At 31.8% G+C, this 23,278-nt stretch overlaps 2 protein-coding genes across 2 annotated transcripts; both read right to left on the reverse strand.

Annotated features, from left to right (window-relative positions):
* Positions 1–147: 147 nt before the first annotated feature.
* On the reverse strand, positions 148–4,585 carry LOC125835338 (nucleobase-ascorbate transporter 2). Its single transcript, XM_049514458.1, has 14 exons — positions 4,293–4,585; positions 4,073–4,170; positions 3,418–3,594; positions 2,974–3,074; positions 2,801–2,876; positions 2,623–2,682; positions 2,228–2,412; positions 1,943–2,039; positions 1,776–1,862; positions 1,281–1,339; positions 1,109–1,200; positions 944–1,021; positions 689–849; positions 148–598 (listed from the first exon to the last, which is right to left on the reverse strand). The coding sequence occupies exons 1-14, from the start codon at positions 4,384–4,386 to the stop codon at positions 386–388; spliced, it is 1,578 nt and encodes a 525-aa protein (XP_049370415.1). The 5' UTR covers positions 4,387–4,585; the 3' UTR covers positions 148–385.
* A 4,020-nt stretch (positions 4,586–8,605) lies between these two features.
* LOC125835343 (uncharacterized) lies at positions 8,606–16,019 on the reverse strand. Its single transcript, XM_049514462.1, has 8 exons — positions 15,438–16,019; positions 15,168–15,228; positions 12,754–12,992; positions 11,756–11,960; positions 11,166–11,297; positions 10,987–11,078; positions 10,802–10,896; positions 8,606–8,948 (listed from the first exon to the last, which is right to left on the reverse strand). The coding sequence occupies exons 1-8, from the start codon at positions 15,882–15,884 to the stop codon at positions 8,882–8,884; spliced, it is 1,338 nt and encodes a 445-aa protein (XP_049370419.1). The 5' UTR covers positions 15,885–16,019; the 3' UTR covers positions 8,606–8,881.
* Between the last annotated feature and the right edge of the window lie 7,259 nt (positions 16,020–23,278).

Genomic DNA, 23,278 nt, shown 5'->3' on the forward strand with positions numbered 1-23,278 from the left:
AAGCACCTTTATCATTGCAACAATTCCTTCTTACTTTTTCTGTTATCGCAAAAATTAGGAAGGGAAAGGGTACTCATTCCTTCTTACTTTTTCTGTTGTCGCAAAAATTAGGAAGGGAAAAGGTACCCACAGAGAAGAGCAGAGTAAGAGTAAGAAAATTTTCTCATTATGCCAAAATAGGCCTTGACATTTTTTACTACAAATAAATGAATAAATAATATTCATGTCAACTGAAGTCTACTTCCTAGAATTTCATCACAACTGCCTACATAGAGTTTTTTCTTTGATTCAAATATATCATTAGGGATCAACCCTGAGATCAAACTCTTTCTCATATTTCACTTTCCCCTCCTTCCTTCTGGGTCCAGATATATCGCTAACATGATCATGAAGGAGGAAAGAAGCGGTTAAGATTAAAAGGGAGGGTGTAAAATTCTTCATTTCTGCTATCACCCTTAAATGTCCTGAACTTCACCCACCATGGCATTCCCCTATCTTTGGCACTGTCCTTGTAGTCCAGTGTGTTGTCGAGAAACACAGCAACCATCATAGCCACAGTTGGGGAAGACAGAAATATGGTGTTGAGAAAATCATTGAACTGCATATTTCCAAGAGATCCAGATCAATTACTAATGACTTAATATACAATTAGAAGTTTGGAAACTTAATCATAATATATTTAACTCACCCATCCAGCCTTAGTGTGAGAAGGACCATGAAATGCAGCAGTGGTGTATTCCCTGAAGTACTCGGGAATAGACAACCCGAGGAAGAGAGAAACACCAGCGATGAAGAGGTTTCTCATTGAGTTCATGTTTGTGAACTGCAGAAATGACAACCCCACAGAAGCTGGAAATAAAAGAAATGTTTGTCAGATGGGGAAAATAGATAAAGAGATCTGCAGAAAGATGTTGTAAGGAGTGGAGTTGCTAAGGATTCTCACCAACAAGACCGAACAAGACACAATATACAGCAGCGAATATTGGGAAAGGAATTGATGCAAATAATGCTCCAAATTTGCCTACAAATGTCAAAAAATGGATTATGAGCAAGTTCAGACTAGCTGAAAGATTCTCAGGTCTGATTGAGTCCACAGAAGATCACCAACCTAAAATTGAGAAGAAGATCATAAAGCCAGCAGAAATTTGGATAACTCTGCGGCTACCCACACGAGTGCTTCCAAGAAGTCCCACATTCTCACTGTTAACCATAAAAGATATGTTAAACCGAGAGATAAAAATCACATTGCATATAAGTAATATAGGACTTGAGTTACTAACATAGAAACTGTACACCCAGTAGCAGTCCCAAAAAGTCCACTAAACAGGATACCAATACCCTGAAAAAAAAAAAAAAAGTAGTTCCAACATCAGTCTGTAGATCTCCATAAATTTCATGCAAATATGAGGCTTTTCTGTGATTTCTTTTTCAAGAAATATCATCAAAAACCAACATCACTTTTTCTGCACTTAGAATTATATAACTTCTTGTTTAAGTCCTAACATAAACACTACCGACCTACGAGGTTCCATTTTGCACTTAAAATTGTACAACTACAGATGATGAATGAATATATTATCTTTTTTTGATAAGTAAGGTGATCATGAATCGATGTATTATCGATATCCACCTGAAGTGAATTTTTTGTTTTAATCACTTGACATAACAAACTTTGGAGGTGAGATTTGGAAAAGGTAATCATCTACTTATTGATATGTCACAAACATATACAAATTTCTGAAGATAGCATGTTTGTCACAAGTTACTGCACAAACCTGCCAGCCGATACCACGACTCAGAACATGAGCTGGGGGTGGTGTGGCACTTGCTAAACGAGATGCTGCTTTATATGCTCCAGTTGACTGAAGACAAAAGAGTAAGACTCAGTGCTGTACAAAATGGAAAAAGTATGATTAAGGTATCAATTTTATTCAGGTCTAACCTCAATCAAGGAGACAAGTACAGCAGCCATCATTCCAAAAGCATGACCAGCATCAAAAGTAGGAGCACCCCACTGAAGTGGATATGGGATTTTTATCCTGAATAGCAAAGTGGAGTAGAGATTATAATTTCGTTAATCCTAAAAACTTAGGAGGAAGATCAAGACTGAAATGTGTAGTGTATCACACCCTACAGAAAACTATAGAATGTCTAAGGCAACAATGTTGCAGGTTAGAAAGATATACAAGCAACATTCATCTGAAAAGTAATTAGATGAAATATCAACCATGGTGCAGTCGAAATGAGGTTTGCTTTATCGGTGCGACAATGCCTTTGGGTAGCGTCTGGGCGATGTCTGTAAGCACCACTAGCAGTCAGGAGGTGTGCATAAGCCCAAATAACTGTGATTGTGATGATTAGAGCAAATCGTTCCATCACCGGCCACTGCCTAAACTGGAAGTTTTTTAAATACTGGACAATAAATGAATAATTCATCAGGCAATCATTTTGAAGTTCCCTTGCATTTAACACTTAAGAAACAGATGACAGAAAAGTTTGGAATTAGCACTCTCTTCATAATTCTCATCGTTGTAAAAGAAGACAGACTGGCCAAAAATATGAATTTAGTTCACATTTTTGGACCAAAAAATGTCAAATTAAAGGTCAAAAAAAGTATCATACCTGAGAGAAGATCACAAATAAAATGAACATTGGTACACCAATTTCCACACACTGTCCAGCCTGTTATAAAATTGCACAAGCACAAAGCAGTAATCAGTGTAAGCTGACCAAGACTACAACATCATTGATACAATGGATAACAATAATCTTTGTTTTCGGTAGATGATCCTCAACCTACCTGTGGGAAACCCCTGTCGAAAAGACCAAATCCTGCCAGAGCAATAACCGGAACCATTCCCACTGGGCTAAAAAATCTGTAAGTTATTAGCAAGTCAGTATGTTGAAGCCATAAACATGAGAACAGTACATTATGAGTGAACAAAATAGTTCATCTTTGGGGATAATTTGCACCTGGAACAAATAGCCCAGAGTTGACTATATCCCAAAATTATCTGAACACTTGATGCTACTATCAATGCTCCCTGAATTGCTCTCATCGTACCAAGGAATCTCTACAAGTAAGGATAAAAACAAAAATTAAGAAATACTGTAAGTTTTCTCTAAAAGAATATTGATAAGTCGAGAAATGGTTAATAAATTTGCACTCTTTGACAGTGTAGAGTGCAAATATACCTTGCCCTATAGCAAAACGCTACAATCACATATCTACATCGAAGGATATTCTATTCACAAGATGATTTTGTTTTAAAATGGATGCATATTGAGTTAATCATACAGACTACATCATTATTATCAGCAGCACGACACAAATGTGACAAGTCCGATCGATAAACTACATACATCACTATGAACAGTTAATCAACAAAATCACCTACTATTCTCAGAGTTACTTACTTCATGAGGATCAGTAATCCTTGTCAATGACGAATCATGGATTATGGAAATTATCGGTACCGCAAAAGCCCATGACCCTCCAATTACAGTAGGTAAACGGGTTCCAAATAAAGTTTGTAGGAGTGTATTGATTCCTTCAACAAAAAGCAGGGTCTGCACCACCCTCACTTTGTCACCCTGACATTTAAGAATAAAAAATGCCACCAAACAAGAGCACATCAAAATCAGAAATCATAAAAACCAACATGATCAATCTCCAGATTCTTCAACCAAAAATCAATAGTTTCTTAATTCATACTAATATTCACTCTGTTTAAATTTGTTTGTCCTACTTTCTTCTTGTCTTTTGTCTATTTCTGATTCTAACTTTCCACGTGACCAAAAGATTCAAAAAAGTTCTCTATTTTCTTAAACTCCATATGAAGTCAAGACCGTACAAACAAATTGAAATGGGGGAGAAGTTTTTTCTTTCTCCAAGTTCATTGAAATTCAAGTCACATGAAAAAAGTACAGTTGATTCTTTTGACTGTAAATAAATAAAAAATTAATTCATGAAAAACTTGTTAAATGATTTTCAAATTCCAATCAATGAAAACACATGAAGTTAGACATAAGAAGAAAAAAGAACATGAAAACTTGAGCAAAACTAGCTTACATCATCTCCACCCATCAAAGGAACAAGAAATGAAGGAATCATAACAGCAGTCCCCAATGCCAAGATGTAATGCTGAAAGCCCAAAGCAATAGCTTCCCCTGTTTCACACATCCAAATTCAGTTCTCACAGATTCATCTCATGCAAAAAAAACACAAAGAAATCAAACAGTAATGACAAAAACAAGGTCATTCATTAAAAAAGATTCAATCTTTTTCATACCCCAAGCAGGATTTGAGTCTATACAATACTCCAAACCCTGAAGCTGGTCCAGTGGAGGATGACTAATTTCTTCAGGTTTAGGAGGAGCTGCCATTGCCTTTAAAAAAACAATCTTTTTCCACAAAAAACTCAAATGGGTATCAGAAAAATGAATCAAGAAAGATGTATACTTGTTCAATCCAAGTGGGGTTTTAGTAAATCAATGAGATAACAAAGTAAAAAGCTGTAAACAAGCTAAGACAATGAAATAAGAAAAAAAAAAGGTGATTGGAGAGAGAGAGAGAGAGAGAAGTCAAGCTGATGTGATATGTATCATATATAGAAAGAGAGAGATTGAGAAAAAAAAAAAGATTGAGCAGCACCTGCAACCCACTCTTTGAAAGTGAATTTTTACTTAAATTTAAGGTTTATTTAGTGTTGTTTGTCTTAGTTTGTGTGTGAAAGTGTCCGTTAACTTTTATTTTTAGTATACATATTCCGGAAATACCCCTTAAGGAACTTCCAAAAACACCTCATGTTACCGTTACTTTCTGGTCATTGCTGTGCTGTACTACTTTTTTTTTTTTTTCTTTGTTATTCTGCACCCTCTTAATTTTTCATCTTTTAACTCAAAACACCTTGTGACTTTGTACTTTCCATAAAGAAATTAGGGATAGTTTGGTAGCTAGTAAAGAGATCTATGTATTAATTCATGTATAAGTTATATTAATGTTTGATAGTAAGTTATTCATGTATAAAATTAATACGATGTTTGATTTATAATTTAGAAACTCGCATAATTAATACAGATATAAATTATGAAAGAATTAATGTATTATCTTACACGGGATAGAAGATGAAATAGGTAATACCCACATAACTAATAACCAGTGGCGAAGCCAAGATTTTCAATAATGGAGTTTAAAATATGAAAAAATAGACACACGAAGTAGTCGAAGGGGGTTTGACATCTATTATATATACCTAAAAAATTATTTTAACCATTTATAAATCATATAATTTTCCACCGAAGGGGGTTCGGATTAACCCCTAATTGTAAGGTGGCTTCACCAGTGTTAATAACAATATAACTAATACCTGCATAATTAGTTGAAAACATATAAAATTGTTTGAATAATATATGTGACTTTTAACGTGTTATGATAATAATTTAGTTATTAATTTTCTATCAAACTACTATATCGTATATCATTGATATTGTTCGATAATTATTTTATAAATGATATGATTGTGTAAACAAAATTACACTATTGGTATAAAACTTAAATTCTTTCTTAAAAATACAGTATATGTTGCTGGAAAAAAATGAATTTTGATTAGATAAGAGACACAATATATGGACCAAATCTTTGTCTTGCAACTCATTGTAGCCAGGTACGAGGATGTCTTGTAATGTTTTGACTTATTCATGGTCAACTATGTTTTTTCTTGAATTAGATTGATATCATGTCTAATGATAGATGAAATCAGATTTTTGCTATGAACTAAAATAGCATGAGTTTCAATTATTAATATAATAATGTTCCTTGTATCACTATTTCATGTGATTTTTATATCAGATTTCAATACTTTCAAAATGAGAAAGAGATATATCTGTCGAATTTATTACTACTAGTTAACGAAATTTACAAAGAAAATTTTCAAATAAGTCAATTTTCATGTCTAAAAAAAATAATAAGCAAATAGTAAGAATTAGAGAGGTCAGTACAAGTGTATATTTATTAATTAGGAAAAGAATTTTTGCATTTCAAATGCAATATGGTAGTAGTGAATAAACTATTGAATATAATCTACCTGAAATAAAATCCTCATAAATGGTCTATACCTTTGCATTTAAAAAAAGAATAGAAAAGTGCAAGACATAGATTAAATAATTGATGAAAATAGAATCTAAAAAACATTACATTATTAAGATTCTTTAAGTTTATGCAGAACTTGAAGTGTCTGAGTAAGACCAACGTGTGAAAGGGAACTTACAACATCTTCAACGTCTCTCTTTATGTACAAAGACAAAATAAATAAAAAGTAACATAGATATTCGTGCCTATTTACTACTCCTATTAAAAGATTATAATTTTTAGTATTTAATATTTTTTGGGCTCAAAATTTCTCAACTTTTTCCCTGCAAAAACAGCGAAAATTGGGGGATTTTACTCTCTTGTGTCCATTTCACAATAATAACTGCTTGCTATACAAATCCAACAAACATTCATAAAGATAGAGCCAACTTGGTGAGGTTTGATTTTATAAAGATTAAAAAATGACTAAAACAAATAAAAGATTATATTTAGTTCCTTCATCTTTTTTTATATAGTGGTGTATAATTGAAAGTCAAATATAAAAAAGAAATATATGTAGTACCAATAGTATTTGCGTCAACAATGAGTTAGAGTGTTAATATAGTTTTTCTATAGTAAGAAAGTAACATATCTTTCATATTTTTCGCTTATATTCCCACAAAAGTGTGAACTTTTCTATACGAAATAGGTTGGAATAAGCAAATAAATAGTTTCAAATATAAAATACGCCAATCTTTTCTTTTCTTTTGTGATTTAAAAAAAACTGTGTTACTTAAAATAGGACAGATTGCCTATCTCTATGTCCAATTTATTAAGAGGTGAAATTAATGTGTATGTACGATTAATGTCTAAAAGGATAGTTACTTAAATGCATAGATGCCTTCATTTTTTAAAATAAACGTGCATTTGAAAGAACTTTGGGAAAATTATAATAAAACTAATTAACTCTTCTTTTTCATAGTCCAGAATCCAGATAAAAAGAATTTCCACAAGTTGCCTAAGTGAGAAAAAAATATTAGTGAGGGTTTCCAATTTTAACAGGAGATGATGAAAGGGCAGAGGCATGTATCCTCCAATTAAGAATTGGAATCTCACAATTACTTTAGTCAAATTTATTTTTCCACGTCTTTCTTCATTTGTAGTTCATCTTTTGAGTTTTGATCGACCTAGGTTGATGATGGGATACACATATTTCATTGAAAAGGAACCCTTTCAACGTCTTGTTTTTTTACAAGTATTACAGTTAAGCCAGTTAACAAGATGTTACAAGTATTACAGTTAAGTCGGTTAACAAGATGAAAGTTGAAAAATTAAAATAAGTATCATATATAAAGATGTTAAAAAATATTTTTACTATTCAAATAATAGCAGTGTCACATAGCATGAAGAGTAATTGATGATAAGAGTATGAGATTTTTTAGCTGTCATGCCACGAAGAGCCATTGAGAAAAATCTTTTCTTTGAATTCTACCGAGTAAAATCACACTTATCATTTATACAAAATCAAACAATTTGATCTAGAAATTAGGTATTATATTGAAATGTATATATATATCATCTAACTATACTAAGATATTAAAATTCATACTATATAAAACAAGAGTCTTTCTTTCATTCATTTGATGCAAATATTGAATACAAATATTATTATTATTTGGCTATGTGTACTCATTAAGGATAGGACTGCATGACCTACAAAAAGAATGTGGAGGGAAAGCTTAAAAGAAGCTTAAGAAAGTGTGTGTGACATTGGAAACCATTGATTGCTCCACACTTTCCCAATTAAAAATGCAAAAAAGCTCCTTTACATTATAGGGTCTCCCCTACTTTAAATGTGCAAGTTTACCTAACAAGATATACCTCAAATAGAAAAAGAAGCCAGCCTATAAGGACGTGGATTAAAAATACATTGAAACTCTAGTTTTAAAAATTTAAATACATCTCTTAAGAACTAAGTAAATGGAAATACAAATATATTATCAACGTACGCACAAGCTTGCCTCAACAAGCAATAACCATTATTGTTCCCTCAACTTTAAAAAATCAAATTACACTTCCAAGATTAAATTTCAGAAATTTTTAGCACACGATGTACGTTAAGCATAAGTAGAATTCAAAATCGTACAAAATTTGAAAAGAATGGTCACAGAATATGGATAACAATTCACTATTCACAAGAGAAGACAAGTCTAAGGTAGGGTCCTAGTGGCGTTAAAGAGTTCCTTTTGAAAAAGGATTTGCTTTCGGTTGAATGACAACAAACAATAAACTCAATAATGAAATTTGACTGGATAAACAAAACAGGGTATCTCTAACTTTTCAAAGAAAGTACATAGAAAATTTTCAGCTCTTTTAGGACTCTAGTCAAAGAGTACAGCTTAATACTTTGCAATCTATGGCGCGCATGGCAAAAAGAAAACTTATACAATTTACTCTCCCCAGCTTTGTATTGAAAATTCTTCCAATGACTCTCATGGTTACACTCCTTTAACTTTTTTTGAGAAGGTACACTCCTTTAACTTTAAAACCTGTAATCGACTTCAATACTAAATAAAAACTGGGTATATATAATTTACAGTAGATGGGAATATTCAGAGTTGACGGTAATTTGTCTCTCTAAATGAGGCACTGTTGCTCTAAGGTAGCTGCTTTGTTTTTGCCAACACTTGTGCAGGACTGGATGTGTTGGAAAGGGTTGGACAAAATACAGAAAGCTCATCTATACACAAGTCCATAATGTCTTTTAGAGGCTGCAATAGTTTTCAGGAGTCAGCATGTCAAATTAGATTGTCAAGATCTTCTATCCAACTTCTTGTCACTAGGTCGCTTCTCCTCTGCCTCCCGGCGTCTTTGTTGCCTGTGGAAAACAAAAATTAAACATCACTACATGACTCCACCCTCTGCTAAATGAAACATCAAACATGTCTACATCTGAAAACAAGGAGGATAAAAGGTTTATGGACTTCAAAGGGTAATAAAAAGGTGAAACATGAATCTCATTTTTCAATAAAGTCCCCAAGTACTAGCTACTCATTGAGGATAGGGTTGCATGACCCACAGGAACAATATGGAGTGAAACTTAAATAGAAGTTTAAGAAGTGTGTGTGAATGAATTACACCATGGATTGTTCCTATAATTTGAGTGTGAAAGCTCTTAGACCGGTATTTCAGGATGTAACCCCCGTAATTTGAAGTTCACTTTTTCCTGCAAGTTTGACTAAAACAAAAATAGACCCCCTCAATAGGAATAGCAGTGTCCTAAGAAGTGCGTAATCTAAAGAAACTCCTTTTAGTTCTTTAATCAGCTTGCGCACACTTCAACTAATTCCATGGGATACCTCCACCCACATAGATACCAAGTAACTCTATCCACCAAGTAAAGGAACTCTTTTTTTTCCTCAACTAATTCCACAGACAGCACAAATGCCGGGTAACTCCTTGTGAAGTGAGAATGAGATGTTTTTGTCAGGGGAGGCAGGGGAGTATAGTGAGTTCCATGTGAACTTGAGAATGAGATGTTTTTGTCAAAAATTTCAACAGAAAATGGATATTACAAACATTAAGAATACAACAGCTAGGCAGGAAAAGTGCCTCGACCTACATAAAGATAAGATAAAATTTCACCAAAAGAAAAGAAGAGCATCCCAATATCTTTAAAGGAGTATTTCCTAAGAAACCAATACTTCACCATTCTACAGATAAATAAGAGGCTAGATATCCATTTTCCAGTATTCTTAAATCTTGCTCAAAGGCCAAAGTAGGGGTGGCAAATGGTTGGACTGGATCGGATTTGGATGGATTAAATATGGATTGAGCCAAAATGGATTGGATTACAATTCACCCATATAAAATATGGGTAAATATGGTTTGGGTAAAATGGTTCTAACCCACTTTAATCTCCTAAAGCCAAAAAACATCAAATCAAAGCTACATTGTTAATACCCAACTCCTGCCAACCTACCCCTATTCTTAAAGAATAATTTTTTAAAAATAATTTTTCATACAAAAAAGAATTTATTTTTTCCTACCACTGTACCCCCACCCCCAATTTTCAATTTAAAAAATATCAAAAAAAATTGCCCATCCTACCCACCCCTCACCCGTTCCCGCGCCCACCACCATTTTTAAAAATAAAAAAAATCTTATGAGTGGATGATCTATGGGTCTATATGGATTCCCATAATTTACCTATTTTGTTCATATTTGTATGAGCTCTTAAAATAGATTAGCCCATATTTACCCATTTAGAAAATATGAGTGATCCATATAAATAAATATGGGTTAAATGGTTTCCTTTCACCTTATATGGACTGAAGTTGCGCCCCTAGGTCAGCCAAAGCAGGTGCTCAACCTATTTAAACATTTGCACACTTCCAACAAGGTATATCTTAGAGGAACCTATGGTTCGCCACAATATGTAAAAGATTAAAAAATATGGGACTTGAACAACATTTTTTTTGAGATAAGTATGGGACTTGAACAACATGTTTCATTTTTAATCCACTATACTCGACATCATTTATTTTTTAGAAAGTAATACACGAGCCTCATTTTTATTAGATAGCTAGGAAGTAGCTGTCCACCCTACGGATCCAAGGCTTTCCCATCCCATAGTGCAGCCAGGGGAGGGGAGGAGTGATGGAAAGAAAATTCTAAAATAACTAGAGTCTACAGTAATACAGATAAAAATGGGAGTTATAAGGAACTTACGCAAATGCAGTGTAACCAGCACCAGCATTAGCAGCTGATAGAAGTGCTGCATGTGCACCAACAGCAGAAACAGGGTCTCTCCGATCACCATCCACCTGAAAAGGTAGCATTGAGGATTACAATACAAGAGACATTGGAGATAAATTATAATCAATGCAATTAATTGAGACTTTGCAGATGAAAACCTTGTCCCATTTTGACTTTTTGTTCTGTCTACCATCCCTAGTTACAACATCTACAGTGGGCGGTAATGCACCAGCAGCAACAGGAGCCATCCCTGCAAAGAATTCAGAGAGCAAAGAGTAATGCAGAGAACTCAACCAATTCAACAGAAATTTTGGCTCGAGGAAGAAAGGTGGGTAACCTGGAATCGACAGGTTGATTTTTGGTGTAGGAACCATTGGTGCAGGCTGTGTTCCTCCGGATATGAAGTCAACTTTTGGACTCCTCCTCCGTTCTTGCTCCCTTCTGTCCATTTCACGCTTTGAGTCAGCCTCTGTTTACAAAATAAATATTCCAGTCAAGATTTCTTATGGATAAAGTATGATACTCAAGATATACTTCAAAGACAAGAAATTATCCATAAATTCGAGGAAAATTACTCTTACACTGAAACAGACCAAATTTCATGAAAGCTTAACCTCAAAAGAAATAAATATCCTTTACACTAGCTCCAAACAATAAGTTGGAAAGGGAAGTATAGTATTAGCTACACACCGTCAGAATCCTTGTGACAAACACTTTAGATCCACTAAGTATCCATCGCTTACATAAGATTCCTCCATATTCGTAGTCATAATCGTTCCAGATTCACAGAATGAACTATTTTGTTAACAAAAACATTACAGTGGAAGTAGCGAAAACTGTCTAAACATTCTATAACCAATGCCACACAAAAGTAGATATGTCTAGCTGAAAGATAAGACAGAAATCGGAAATTATATTGCTAGTAACCTATTTCATCATAGAAGTCACTTTTGTCATATCCATGCGGATCGAATACATCTTTACTGAAGCAAGATCCTATCTGGTCAATATCTTGATAAGTCACTGAATGCAGCAAGAAGTCTGGATTCCGATACTCCTTTCTGTTGCGTACTTCTGCATTAAAGCTTCTGCCAGTAGTCTTCTTTAGAGCAAGGAATTTCATGATCTTCTCCTGCAGAATGAATTGACAAGAAAAGAGTGTAACAATTGAAAGCAAAGTAGCCAAATCAATTATCTATGCAACAGGGTAAACACCATAAGGCCTTCTTATACATAAATGGTACGGTACACATAAAATTGGAAGGGAAGACAAAAATGATCAGAGTCACTGTAGAAGTTATAAGGGATCATTTGGGAGGACATAAATTGCAAGTTAAGCTCCAGAATATATCAGTTAAAGACAACAGAGCATCCAATGCCACGGTAACTGAAGACAGACAGCTTTTACAAACAATTGTCAGTATCTGAAGGGATAAGAATCTAGAGACAAAATTACAGGAAATGCAATCTTCGTGTGTGTGTGTGTGTGTGAGTGAGAGGGAGAGATAGACTGAGACATTCTGTCTGTGAGAGGAGAGAGAGATTTAGCGAGCACAGAGTTCATGGTCAGCCAGTCCACATGTAAACATTCCTTCACCAACTACTACAGAAAGGCGCTGCATAAAATGCAAAATCATTTTAAAAGCCATAATAAAAAATATATAATGCAAGACACATATAAATTACCAATATCATCTAAATGTACACTACAGAAACAAGTCTGAAGATGCAAGCTTCAACATAGACGTCTATTAGAGAAAACTCAGGCAACCTCAGAATAGTGCATATACATTTTATGTAAGCATATTTCTAGTATCCATTCAACGTCTATTAGAGAAAACTCAGGCAACCTCAGAATAGTGCATATACATTTTATGTAAGCATATTTCTAGTATCCTCTGAAAAATACTACTGTCACCACTTACTTGCAATTCATCTGAGCACTTCTCCTTTGGTGGAGGAGGAAGAAATTTCTCCAACAGATCTAACTCTTTTTTTTCTTCTGCAGGAACTATAACAGATTCTTCAGCTACTCCATGTCCTTCATTAACAGCGAAGTCCATAGTATCATCCATTTGATCAGTTGGTTCAGCTGACTGAGGAGGGGTTTGAGTACTAGGTGTTCTAACCTGAAGAGCTGGTGAAGCCTTTTCCATAAATTCAACTGAAAAGAAAAGAGAAAGATTTTTAAGCTTGAACTTCCAAATTAATAAGGTAAGTAAAAAGATAGAGTTATCTTTATAGTTTTGACTTTGATGATTGGAGTTACATTAGCCAATCCTGTTTCGTACGGAATATATACATCAACTTTATAAATATGAAAGACATTCTTTACATAAATATCAATTATATGGATCAAAAACTCTAAGTGTCAACTTCTTACCAAATGACAAGCTAACCAGCTAAAAATGATTTATTTTAACCCAAAAGTTGCTCCAATGTACTTTCTGGATAAGCTCATAAACACTCCCTCGTCCCATTTCATTCTGAATTATTTGATTGGATATGGGAATTAAAAAAAATAAAAAAATTTGACACATAAACTAAATATGCATACCAAAAGTATCTTGCCAGACTTACTTTCTTTCAATATTAAGTGGAGTCCACAACAAGTCATATCAATTCTTATAAGAGTGCGTGAACAAGAGGAAAATGGAAATTGAGATTATAAAAAGTTTCAGTAAATGGGCACCCAAGGGTGTGGCCTAGTGGTCAATGAAGTGAGTTGAGAGCCATGAGGTCGACCTCTGGTTCAAATACCGGCAGAGACAAAAAACACTAGGTGATTTCTTCCCATCTATCCTAGCCTTAGCGGGCAGAGTTACCTGGTAGCTATTGTTAGTGGAAGGTTGCAGGTATCCTGGGGAGGGGGGGAATGGTTTGATAGGCCCTTATACTTGGGTCGGATTGTAAATTGGACCCTTCTACTTACGACCCTGTCAACTGAACACTTAAACTCAATGAAACACAATATTTTACATCCTTTTCTCACTTGATCATGGTTTGCGTAAATACAACCAAATACACGTGAAATCCACGACATTTTTTAATGACACGTCAGAAATTAAATATAAGAAAATAAATAATATGTCAAAAATGCTATTTTCTCTCTCTCTCATTGTACCTCCTTTCCCCATCCCCTTTCTCTTCTGGTCACCTTTAGCCCCCCCCCCCCCCCCACAAAATCCAAACCCACCTCCCACCCCACCCTTTTTTGAGACAAAAAAAAGCGCTCACATTTTTCTACTTGATCTCTGGTGAAGAACTGGAATCGAGTAAACGGACCAGCAACGGGACGATTCCTTGAGCTATTGCAATCAATACATTCTTGTCATCTTCCTATAACAGTCCAAGCAACGAGTCCAACAGCTCAGTCGTCCCAATCTGAAGCCGAGTTATCAGGTACCTCGATTCAGCCCGTATAGTCTTGTGATTTGAGCTTTCAATTTTAGAGAGAAGTTTCCAATTTGAATCTTCAAATTAAAAGCTCAAATCATGTAACCCGTTTTTTATTCGAAGACAAATAAATCAGTCCAAAGAACCATTCAAACAAAAAATGGATTTGTACATTTATTTCTTTTTGATTTCATATAACCAATTTCTGATTTAAGCTTTCAATGGGAAAAGTTTTCTTCTTTTCAATTTGTATGTTTGTTGTGGGATGTTTGAAGGATGAGTAATTTCTACAGATGAGAAACCTAGGGCGGCGCTACCTAATTTTTTTTCTCTACAGAGAATGAGAAGAGGAAGGAGATAATTTATTTTCCTTTCTTAAAAACAGAAAATTCCTAATTATATGTGTATTTATAATGAAAAGTATCAATTCACGCTCTTAATCCGCGTGTACATCACGCACTTTTCCAACTCAGCTATTTTATTGCCACATGAGTTTGGTCAATGGTCAGAGGTGTTTAAAATATTGTGATCCATTGAGTTTAAGTGTTCAGTTTGACAATCCAATTTACAATCCAACCCAAGGGCCTATCAGACCATTTCTCCTTTTCGCCTATCATGGGAAATTAGTCGAGATGCACAAAAGTTGTCGTGGACGCCACATTTATAAAAAAACAGCTTCTGTAAATGGAGAGGTGCCACTCCCTAGGAAAGACAGTCATACAAAATTAAGATGGCGGAATGAGAAAAAAAATTGGTTGAATTACAATAGTTGCCTATCCTGAACAATGTAACCATACTAGGTCTTCAGTCTACCCTAATGAAACCTAAAATCGCATTACTCCTAGGTCAATTCAACTAAGCAGTCAAGCAAGGGCCATAACAACAAAACAGCAAAACAGCATACGAGGCAGAGCTGAATAGAGAAAACACAAACCATACATACCACTAACAGTTTGAAGTTCCGCTCCGTACATGACTCTTCCACTGGCCATTACTTCTCCTTCCTACAGAGAGAGGAAAAACTCACATCAACTCCTAAATCATAGGTTCATTACATGAATAACTCTCTAATAGGATCCCATTAAACATGAGTTTTCTAGCATAATCTAAAAGCCAAAATCCTTAATTTTCTCATCTTCTTTTCAGTCCGTTTTGAACAAGCATAAAAAAAAAAAGCAAAATCCAACACAAAATAGAGCATAAAAATAAGTACCTCAGGCTCCGGTGACATGGTAACTTCATCATGAGCATAATCAACAATAGTAAGCCTTGCTCGTCTACTCACATTCACATTCAAATTCATCTCCATTGGCTGAGGATTTGGGGAAGAAACGGACACTAATGGCGTCGTAGTGGTAGAACCAACACCAAAATTCGAAACCTTATTAGGTGTGAAATTTTCAACAGACTGTTGTTGCTGAAGTTGTTGAATTAGGGGTGAAGGAGTCGAACTCCGACCTGAATCAGACCCGAAAACTTTATTGCTGTCATCTTGGAAATCTGTGCCCATTGTAATGGCTAAGTTTTGTGATTCAGGTCTGTATTCTTGTGCATCTTCTTCCCTTTGTTCTTCTTCAAGTTCTTCCATGTCTTCATCTTCGTCGTCGCCGTAAATAGACAGTAGAGCGATTCCCTCCGATTCCTTCTTCTGTGATGCCATTACGATTCAATTAAGGTTTTTAGTCAATGAATTGAGATTTCGAAGTTATGAAATATTAGGGGTTTTCGAAGATTGAAAAAATTGGAGATTCGAGGGTTCCGTCGTGAGCTGTTGGGGTAATTGGGTTGAGGAAGAGTCCGGAGTTGGGCCGGAAAGTAATACATTTGTCTTATTTTTTAATTAAAAAAAAAACATTTTCCTAATTTGATTAGATTAGAAAATCCCCATCAATTCCTCAATCTAGGTTCGACATAATCCTTTAATCCTTTGTTTCATAGCTATGGGGCTATTTACAATTAGACAATTAAAAAATCTCGAATGTATTAGCACTGTATTTTTTATGCAGTCATTAATTCTCCCGAGAGATCACAATTGTTACGAGCAAAGATACTAATGACAAAGAATGTTTTTTTATTATGTTACTAATACTTGCTCTGATTCAGTTCCAGAGCTAAAAATTGTTGTTCACGAATGAGATGAATCAACTCGTTATCATAATTTCCCAATCAACTCCTTTCTAGATTGGTTTATGAGATAATATGGCAGATGTCAAAATACTTTGATTTCATATGTTTTGCAAACAAGATCATATCCTACATAATAAACATGCTCATTGAAATCGTCTTTTCAATATCATAATTTATAATGATTAATATTAACTATTTAACAAATTTGATTGGTTGATGCGAGTTGATTTGTAAATTATTAATGAAACAAGGGAAAAGAACCTGATATACCCCTCAACTTTATCATTTGGAGTTGATATGTCCCTTGTTATGAAAGTAGCTCATATATACCCTTATTGTTATACAAACGACTCACATATATCCCTACCGTTACAAAATGAGCTCACATATACCCTTCATTTAACAGAAGTGAAAAAATTAGTTTTAAATTTATATTTTTTACTTTTAATTTTCATAAAAATTATTTAGGGGTATATATGATTCTTCTAGCAAAGTTCAAGGTATATTTTAATTTTTCTCATACATAAATTACTTTTTGACTTCTTTGATTATAATTATTTGAGTTTCTTATTCTTATTTTATTTTTTTCTTTCATTCCTTAGCGTAAAGAAAAAAATTTAAAACTATTTTTTGTAGCTATATTATAATTTAAAACTATTTTTTTTGTCTATATTGTAATTTAATTTTTGTATTTGAAGAAAAAAATTTGTTCATCTATAATAAGTTTTACAAGAATATTAGTGAAACATAAATAAATTTGACATCAAAATAATAAATCTAAATTAGTAATTGAAACAAAAAAAAGCCAAAAAAATATGTTTGAGGAGGATTAAATATACTCATATGGGATTATATTTTTCTTTAAAAAATAATAATAATAATAATAAATTAAACTAAAATTAACTTTTTTAATTTCCGTTAGAGAAAAGGATATATGTGAGCTATTTATATACAAGTATGGGTATATATGAGTCACTTTCATAACGAATGGTATATCAACACTAAATAACAAAGTTAAGAGGCATATCAGACTCTTTTCCTATGAAACAATAGTCAGACCAATAGTTGCTTTAACCGTTGCAATAGCTATAATAAAAATTGAGAAACTTTTAGTCATAGTATTTTCTAGATTATTGATCAAGATTTAATTATTATCATAAAAATAGTTAAATAATATTTGGATATAACTACTTTTAGCTAAAATACAAAAAATCCTTATGAAATTTTACTGGACAGTGAACTCTGAACATTTATCAAATTAAAACTTTAAAAAAAATCCAAAGAACACTAAATTCTAAAATATAGCAGTCCAAAACTACATGAAAAATTTATGAAATTTGAATTGTGATATTTCAAACTCCATGAAAAATTGCCATATCTCATTATACATCTAAGTTTGAACAATATATTTGAAACGTCAACAATTTTTTTGAAAATTCATAGTAATGGGCAAGAATTTCACTTGTAAAATTTTGAATGTAAGTTTATTGTGTTTTATCTATAAAAATATTATTTTTAATTTTGTATATTAACAATAACTATTACTTTCAATTAGTATTTTAAGTAGTAACAAAAACTAACAGTGGCAAAAACTGGTCATTCCTGATCCCACCAAATTTTCTCAGATTCAAAAATTAGATTTCGTGATGACTTTTATGGGCTCGGCTTCTTTTATGGACTTTGCTTCTTATTTGGGCTTGGCTATTGTTCTTGTTTTCCTGGTTGGTCTTTTAAACTTGGGAAAATTGTATAAAATAATAAAGGAAAAATAACCTCATATACACATTTAAGAGTCAATATTATAGGTTTTAAATCTACTTTTAAAAAATTCTTATTTATAACAATTTAATTATGGGTCATAACATATCACTAATTATTTATAAATTAATTAAATTTTACTTTATTAAATAAGTAATTTTTTTTATAATTTTATATTATTATTAAATTATTTAAATAAAGAATACCCCATAATTATCTCTTACACAATTATAGGGATTTTACATTGATTACACTTCCTTATTTAATGTTATACTCATAACCTCTCATTAGTCAATCCCACCACCCTTCCCCCACACCTATCCAACTATATACACTATCACCCCACTTTCACCTTCTTCTCTCCCATTTTTCTCACTAGCCAATTACACCAATATTCAATCTTTTGTCCAAATTTTTTTCCAACAAAATTATGTCTAAGAAATCCATTGAAACGCCTCGAAAGAGTCCTATATTGGGTGAAGAAAAAAAAAAGCCAAAAGGGGAAGAAGAGGAAGGGGAAAATTGTTGAAACCCCTTCTGATTCCGATTTTGATTTTGTTACTGAAATCAAAAAGAAAAAAAAACAAATGTAGAAGTTGGAGCATCTTCAAAATCATCAACAAGAAGAACAACAAAAGGTTATTTTTTTTAACTTTTGGACAATTTTTTTGTGTTTAAGTATTTGATGATATATAATATCATATGTTTTCTTTCAGGCAGATATCGTTTACATATGAATTACTGATTGCCTATTACAATTTCAAGATACTATTTTGAAAATATCAGTGTGTTTCCAAACTGTACATTTATAGGATGAAATCTGTATGAAATCTGATTAATATGTGTATGACTATGCTTTAATGTTTTGATTTTGAAAATTTTATGAATTGTGATATAATAATGGTACGAATTGCGTTTTAACATTGGTGTGATTATCTATTAACTGTATTTATGGTATAAATTATTAAATTGGTATGAAAATGGTATGATTTGTCAAACTACTGATTTTTTTAGAAAAAAATCACATTATGCTTACTTTATATTCTAAACATGTTTTTGGATGAAACGTGTATGAAATCTGATTAATACGTGTATGACTATGAGTTTAATATTTTTTTGTTGGATATTGTATAATTGTGATATAATATTGATATACAAATGGTATAAATTGTGTGATTATATGAATTTATCAATTTTTATACATGTTGTTTGGATAAAACGTGTATGAAATTTTGATTAATTAATATGTGTATGACACTAACTGAAGTTAGTTTGGGAATGAAACACTAACTGCAATTTGTTTTAAATGTATTTATAGTAGGACACCAATTGAAAACCAAATTAATATTCATGTAAACTTACATTAAATTAAATACTCAGGATACCATAATTACATTTTATAATTATCACTAATATTTACACTATCTTATGTATTAAGCTGAAATAAATTTTATTTTTAACAATATGCAATCTGTATGATTAATGAATGAACCGTGTATAAAGAATGAACGGTATATTAAACACTAAGTATATAATGCACTTCAAACTAATTATGTTTCATATCAAAACAAAACATTAATCTAAACGACAAAATAAAATAAAAATTATATATAGTCTAAACAAATAAACAGTCATTAGTTTTGCACAGAATAATTTGAACATGCTTCATGTTGTGGCCAACTTGACAACATCTACTACAAGTAACTTTGGACCTTTTGAATTTCACATCAGCAACCCTCTTTCATATATAATTCATTTTTCAACATAATTCTCTGTTTCATTAAAAAGAATAACAATTAGTCTAGCATTATACAAATCAATTAGAAATATGTTAAATAATATTAACTTTTCATTCCAAAGACAATACAATTTTCATCCATAAAAATCATTATAATAACAACAAAATTATACACACTGGTCATTATTTTTTTCATACAAATATCATTCAGACAGTACATTACAAAACAAATTTCATACAAAACATAATATTTCACATTTAATACTCACTTAATACACATTTCATACAACAATCATCTTTCATACCAAATTTATACATTTTCATACTCATTTAATACACATTTCATACAAAACGATTATTCATTCAAACTATATACATTTCTCATTCCAAATAATTAATTACTGTCACCCAACTTTATACAGAAATAACAAAACTAATATAAACTCAACAATTTCATATTTAATACCAATTTAAAACACTTGTAATACACTTCGTCAAGAATTTCAATTTTTTTTTACATATTTCTTAAAACACTTTTCATACATAATTCATTCGACTTATACTATCAAATTCATTATCAAATAAAATAAATTTTCATAAATTCGTCAACATTATAATTAAATTATTTTTACAGAATAATTAGCACACTTTCATACAAATTTCATTTAATTTATTCATAAAATCACATTAAATTTATAATTTCACAAAACAACAACTGTATACAAAATAAACAAAAAAAAACACTAAATTTTTTACATTTCACGACAGTAAACATAATATGATATCAACAGTTAACAAAATATGATTCCACCTTCAATTAATCGACAGCTTGATCATTTTTGTTTCATTTCGCTATCATTCTAAAATAAACGTTAAATAATAATAAATACTAACCCGAAGGATCCCATCTTTCACCATGTTTGATTAAAACTGATATGTAGTTGTCCATCACAACAAAATCAAGAATATTCAAAAATGAAAAAAACTTTAATTACTCGAATGTGGGATTTTTTTTTGTTGAAAATTGAAGAGAGAAACGTTGAATTTTTTTTGTTGCAAATTGAAGAGAGAGAAATGTTGAAAAAAGAAGAAGATAAAATCTGAATTTTTATTTTATTTTAACTGATTTGAGTGAATTAAGGATACTAAATAATCTTAATCAGTTTAAATCCCTTAATTTGTGGTATTTATTAATTATCTACAATAAATTCAAATTAAATTAACACCACAATTTCAGTTTATTACCTGTTTTCACTAAAAAAATGTTTTTTTTCATTTTTCTTTTATCTCTTTATTTTATTTAAACAACTTTTTTCAATTATTGAAAACAATTTTAAAAAAAATATATTTGTTAGAACCTGAAATTTTTAATGTTATAACTTGAAAGTCTAAATTTACTGCTATAGCTTGAAAATATCACTATAATATATGTCATATATAAAATTTACACAATAATAAACTATTAATTCAAATTAAATGTTATAACCACAGTTTGATTTAATTGTAACTCGTAGCAAACAATTGTCATTCGTCCCGCTCCTTGAATTTCTTGCTCGCCACTCTCCATTTCTCGATGCTAGTCTCTCCCTCGCCTCTCTCACTTTATACAAACACAAATGTATAAAATACGTTTGTGTTTGTATAAAGCGAGAGAAAACTGTTTAGACAAATATAAATACATATATTTTCGTCCTATACACTTATAATTATACAAATGCGGATCTTCTCATGCTCAATTTTCTTTTGCCTTTCTCTTTTTCTCGCTTTATACAAACACAGATTATACAAATTACAATGTATAAGTTGTGTTGTATAAAGCGAGAGAAAGAGAGAGATTTTGATATACAAATATTTTATTTTGATTCAATTGTATACAAAATTCAAATTTTATGCAGATATACAAGTACATAAAATTGAATTGAGAGACTGTCAGCAATTTATACAAACGAGAGGCTGCCAGCGAATTATACAAATGAGAAGCTGTCAACGATTTATACAAATGAGAGGCTGCCAGCGATTTATACAAATATGTTGTTCCTATGTTTGCTATGGAGTGCAATTATACAAACTATAGTTATAGCATACATATATGATTTTTATGTTTGCTAAACCTAAAATTTACTCTTTAAACTTCTACTAATTTGAAAATTAATCCTCATTGTAAAGGGAAAAAAACATAAGTAGACAGTTTTGTATAAAAAAAAATTAATATATCTATATATTAAAAATAATTATCTTGTCAACTTCTTTAAAACTGCTATATATGTAACAAAAAAAAAAAGCTTTCATATTTTTAATAATGAAAAAGTACTATTACTTATGAATTATGTAGTTAAGTTTTAAGGATGGTCTTTTCATGTATTTTTCCCATTGTGAATTTGATAAATAGTCCATTGCACGAGTGTGTCCAATGTAAAAATAACATTTAATAGTCACTATCGTACAATTTTAACATGCAATATCAATCTTTTCGAATTTTAAAATTATATAAAAAATACTGGTGAAGTTAAATAAAACAATATTAAGACATCGAAATTGTGTGATAGTGAGAGGCACCAACAAAAAGAGATGCAAAGAATGTAAGCTCAACTATTTTTCAGGTCAAGGTGAGTCGATGCAAATAACCAATATGTTTGTGCAAATGCTTGTATTGTATAAACGTAAGTGAAAACAAGAAAATTTATAACTCCACCTCAATTCCGAACAAAATAAAATTAGTTATATGAATTATCGATGTTTATGTACACATTTAGGTCTGACTCGTTGTGATATTATAAATGTATATAAAAAATAAAAATAAAAATAAAAATAAAATATAAGAACCACTCTGCACGCATGGTTGCTTTGATTTTTCAATTGTAGTTCTATGTAAACATCACAGTCTTTCTTTATCATAGTTTATCACACACAATTCAGTGGTCTGTTTTAACTTCTTTTCTAATTTGTTCTCTTGTTTGGTTTATGGACCATTCTATTCCCTCGTTCGATGACTTTAATTTTACCCTTTACCTATTCCTATTTCTAGATCCAAACGTGTCCCAATTTCTTTATATGGATAGCACATGAAGCTCTTTTTTTATTTTCAAAAAATTATAGTTGGACCTTACCAACCCCCCATACTTAGGAAATATATATATATATATATATATATATATATATATATATATATTTTATTTTATTTTATTTTCAGGTATCCATGAAGTCTGACCAAATTTGGATTTGCACCGAAATTAAATATGTTAGAATCATATATGACAAGCGTCAAAAAGAAAAATCCAATAGTATGTTGTTTATGAGAGAGTATAATATAATACAATTAAAGTTAACCCTATCACTCCCACATCCTTCACGTTCCTAAATTATTTAATTATCGAACCTATTTTCTCTTTAAGATTTCAACTATAATAATATAACAATCAACTTTTCTACTC

The sequence above is a fragment of the Solanum verrucosum genome, unplaced genomic scaffold, assembly GCF_900185275.1.
Source record: "Solanum verrucosum unplaced genomic scaffold, falcon-dt-bn FXZP01001278.1, whole genome shotgun sequence".
Classification (NCBI taxonomy): Eukaryota; Viridiplantae; Streptophyta; class Magnoliopsida; order Solanales; family Solanaceae; genus Solanum; species Solanum verrucosum.

Bases quoted from the DNA above. Each gene is read 5' to 3' on its own strand.
- LOC125835343 (XM_049514462.1), bottom strand. From the start codon at position 15,884: ATGGCATCACAGAAGAAGGAATCGGAGGGAATCGCTCTACTGTCTATT. The intron at 11,298-11,755 runs GTTACTAGCAAT...TTTTGTAAACAG, and splicing joins TGACTTCTATGATGAAATAG to AGGCTGACTCAAAGCGTGAA. The intron at 10,897-10,986 runs GTTTTCATCTGC...CTACCTTTTCAG, and splicing joins AAAAGTCAAAATGGGACAAG to GTGGATGGTGATCGGAGAGA.
- LOC125835338 (XM_049514458.1), bottom strand. From the start codon at position 4,386: ATGGCAGCTCCTCCTAAACCTGAAGAAATTAGTCATCCTCCACTGGAC. The intron at 4,171-4,292 runs GTATGAAAAAGA...TGTGTGAAACAG, and splicing joins AGACTCAAATCCTGCTTGGG to GGGAAGCTATTGCTTTGGGC. The intron at 599-688 runs GTGAGTTAAATA...GGAAATATGCAG, and splicing joins CTCACACTAAGGCTGGATGG to TTCAATGATTTTCTCAACAC.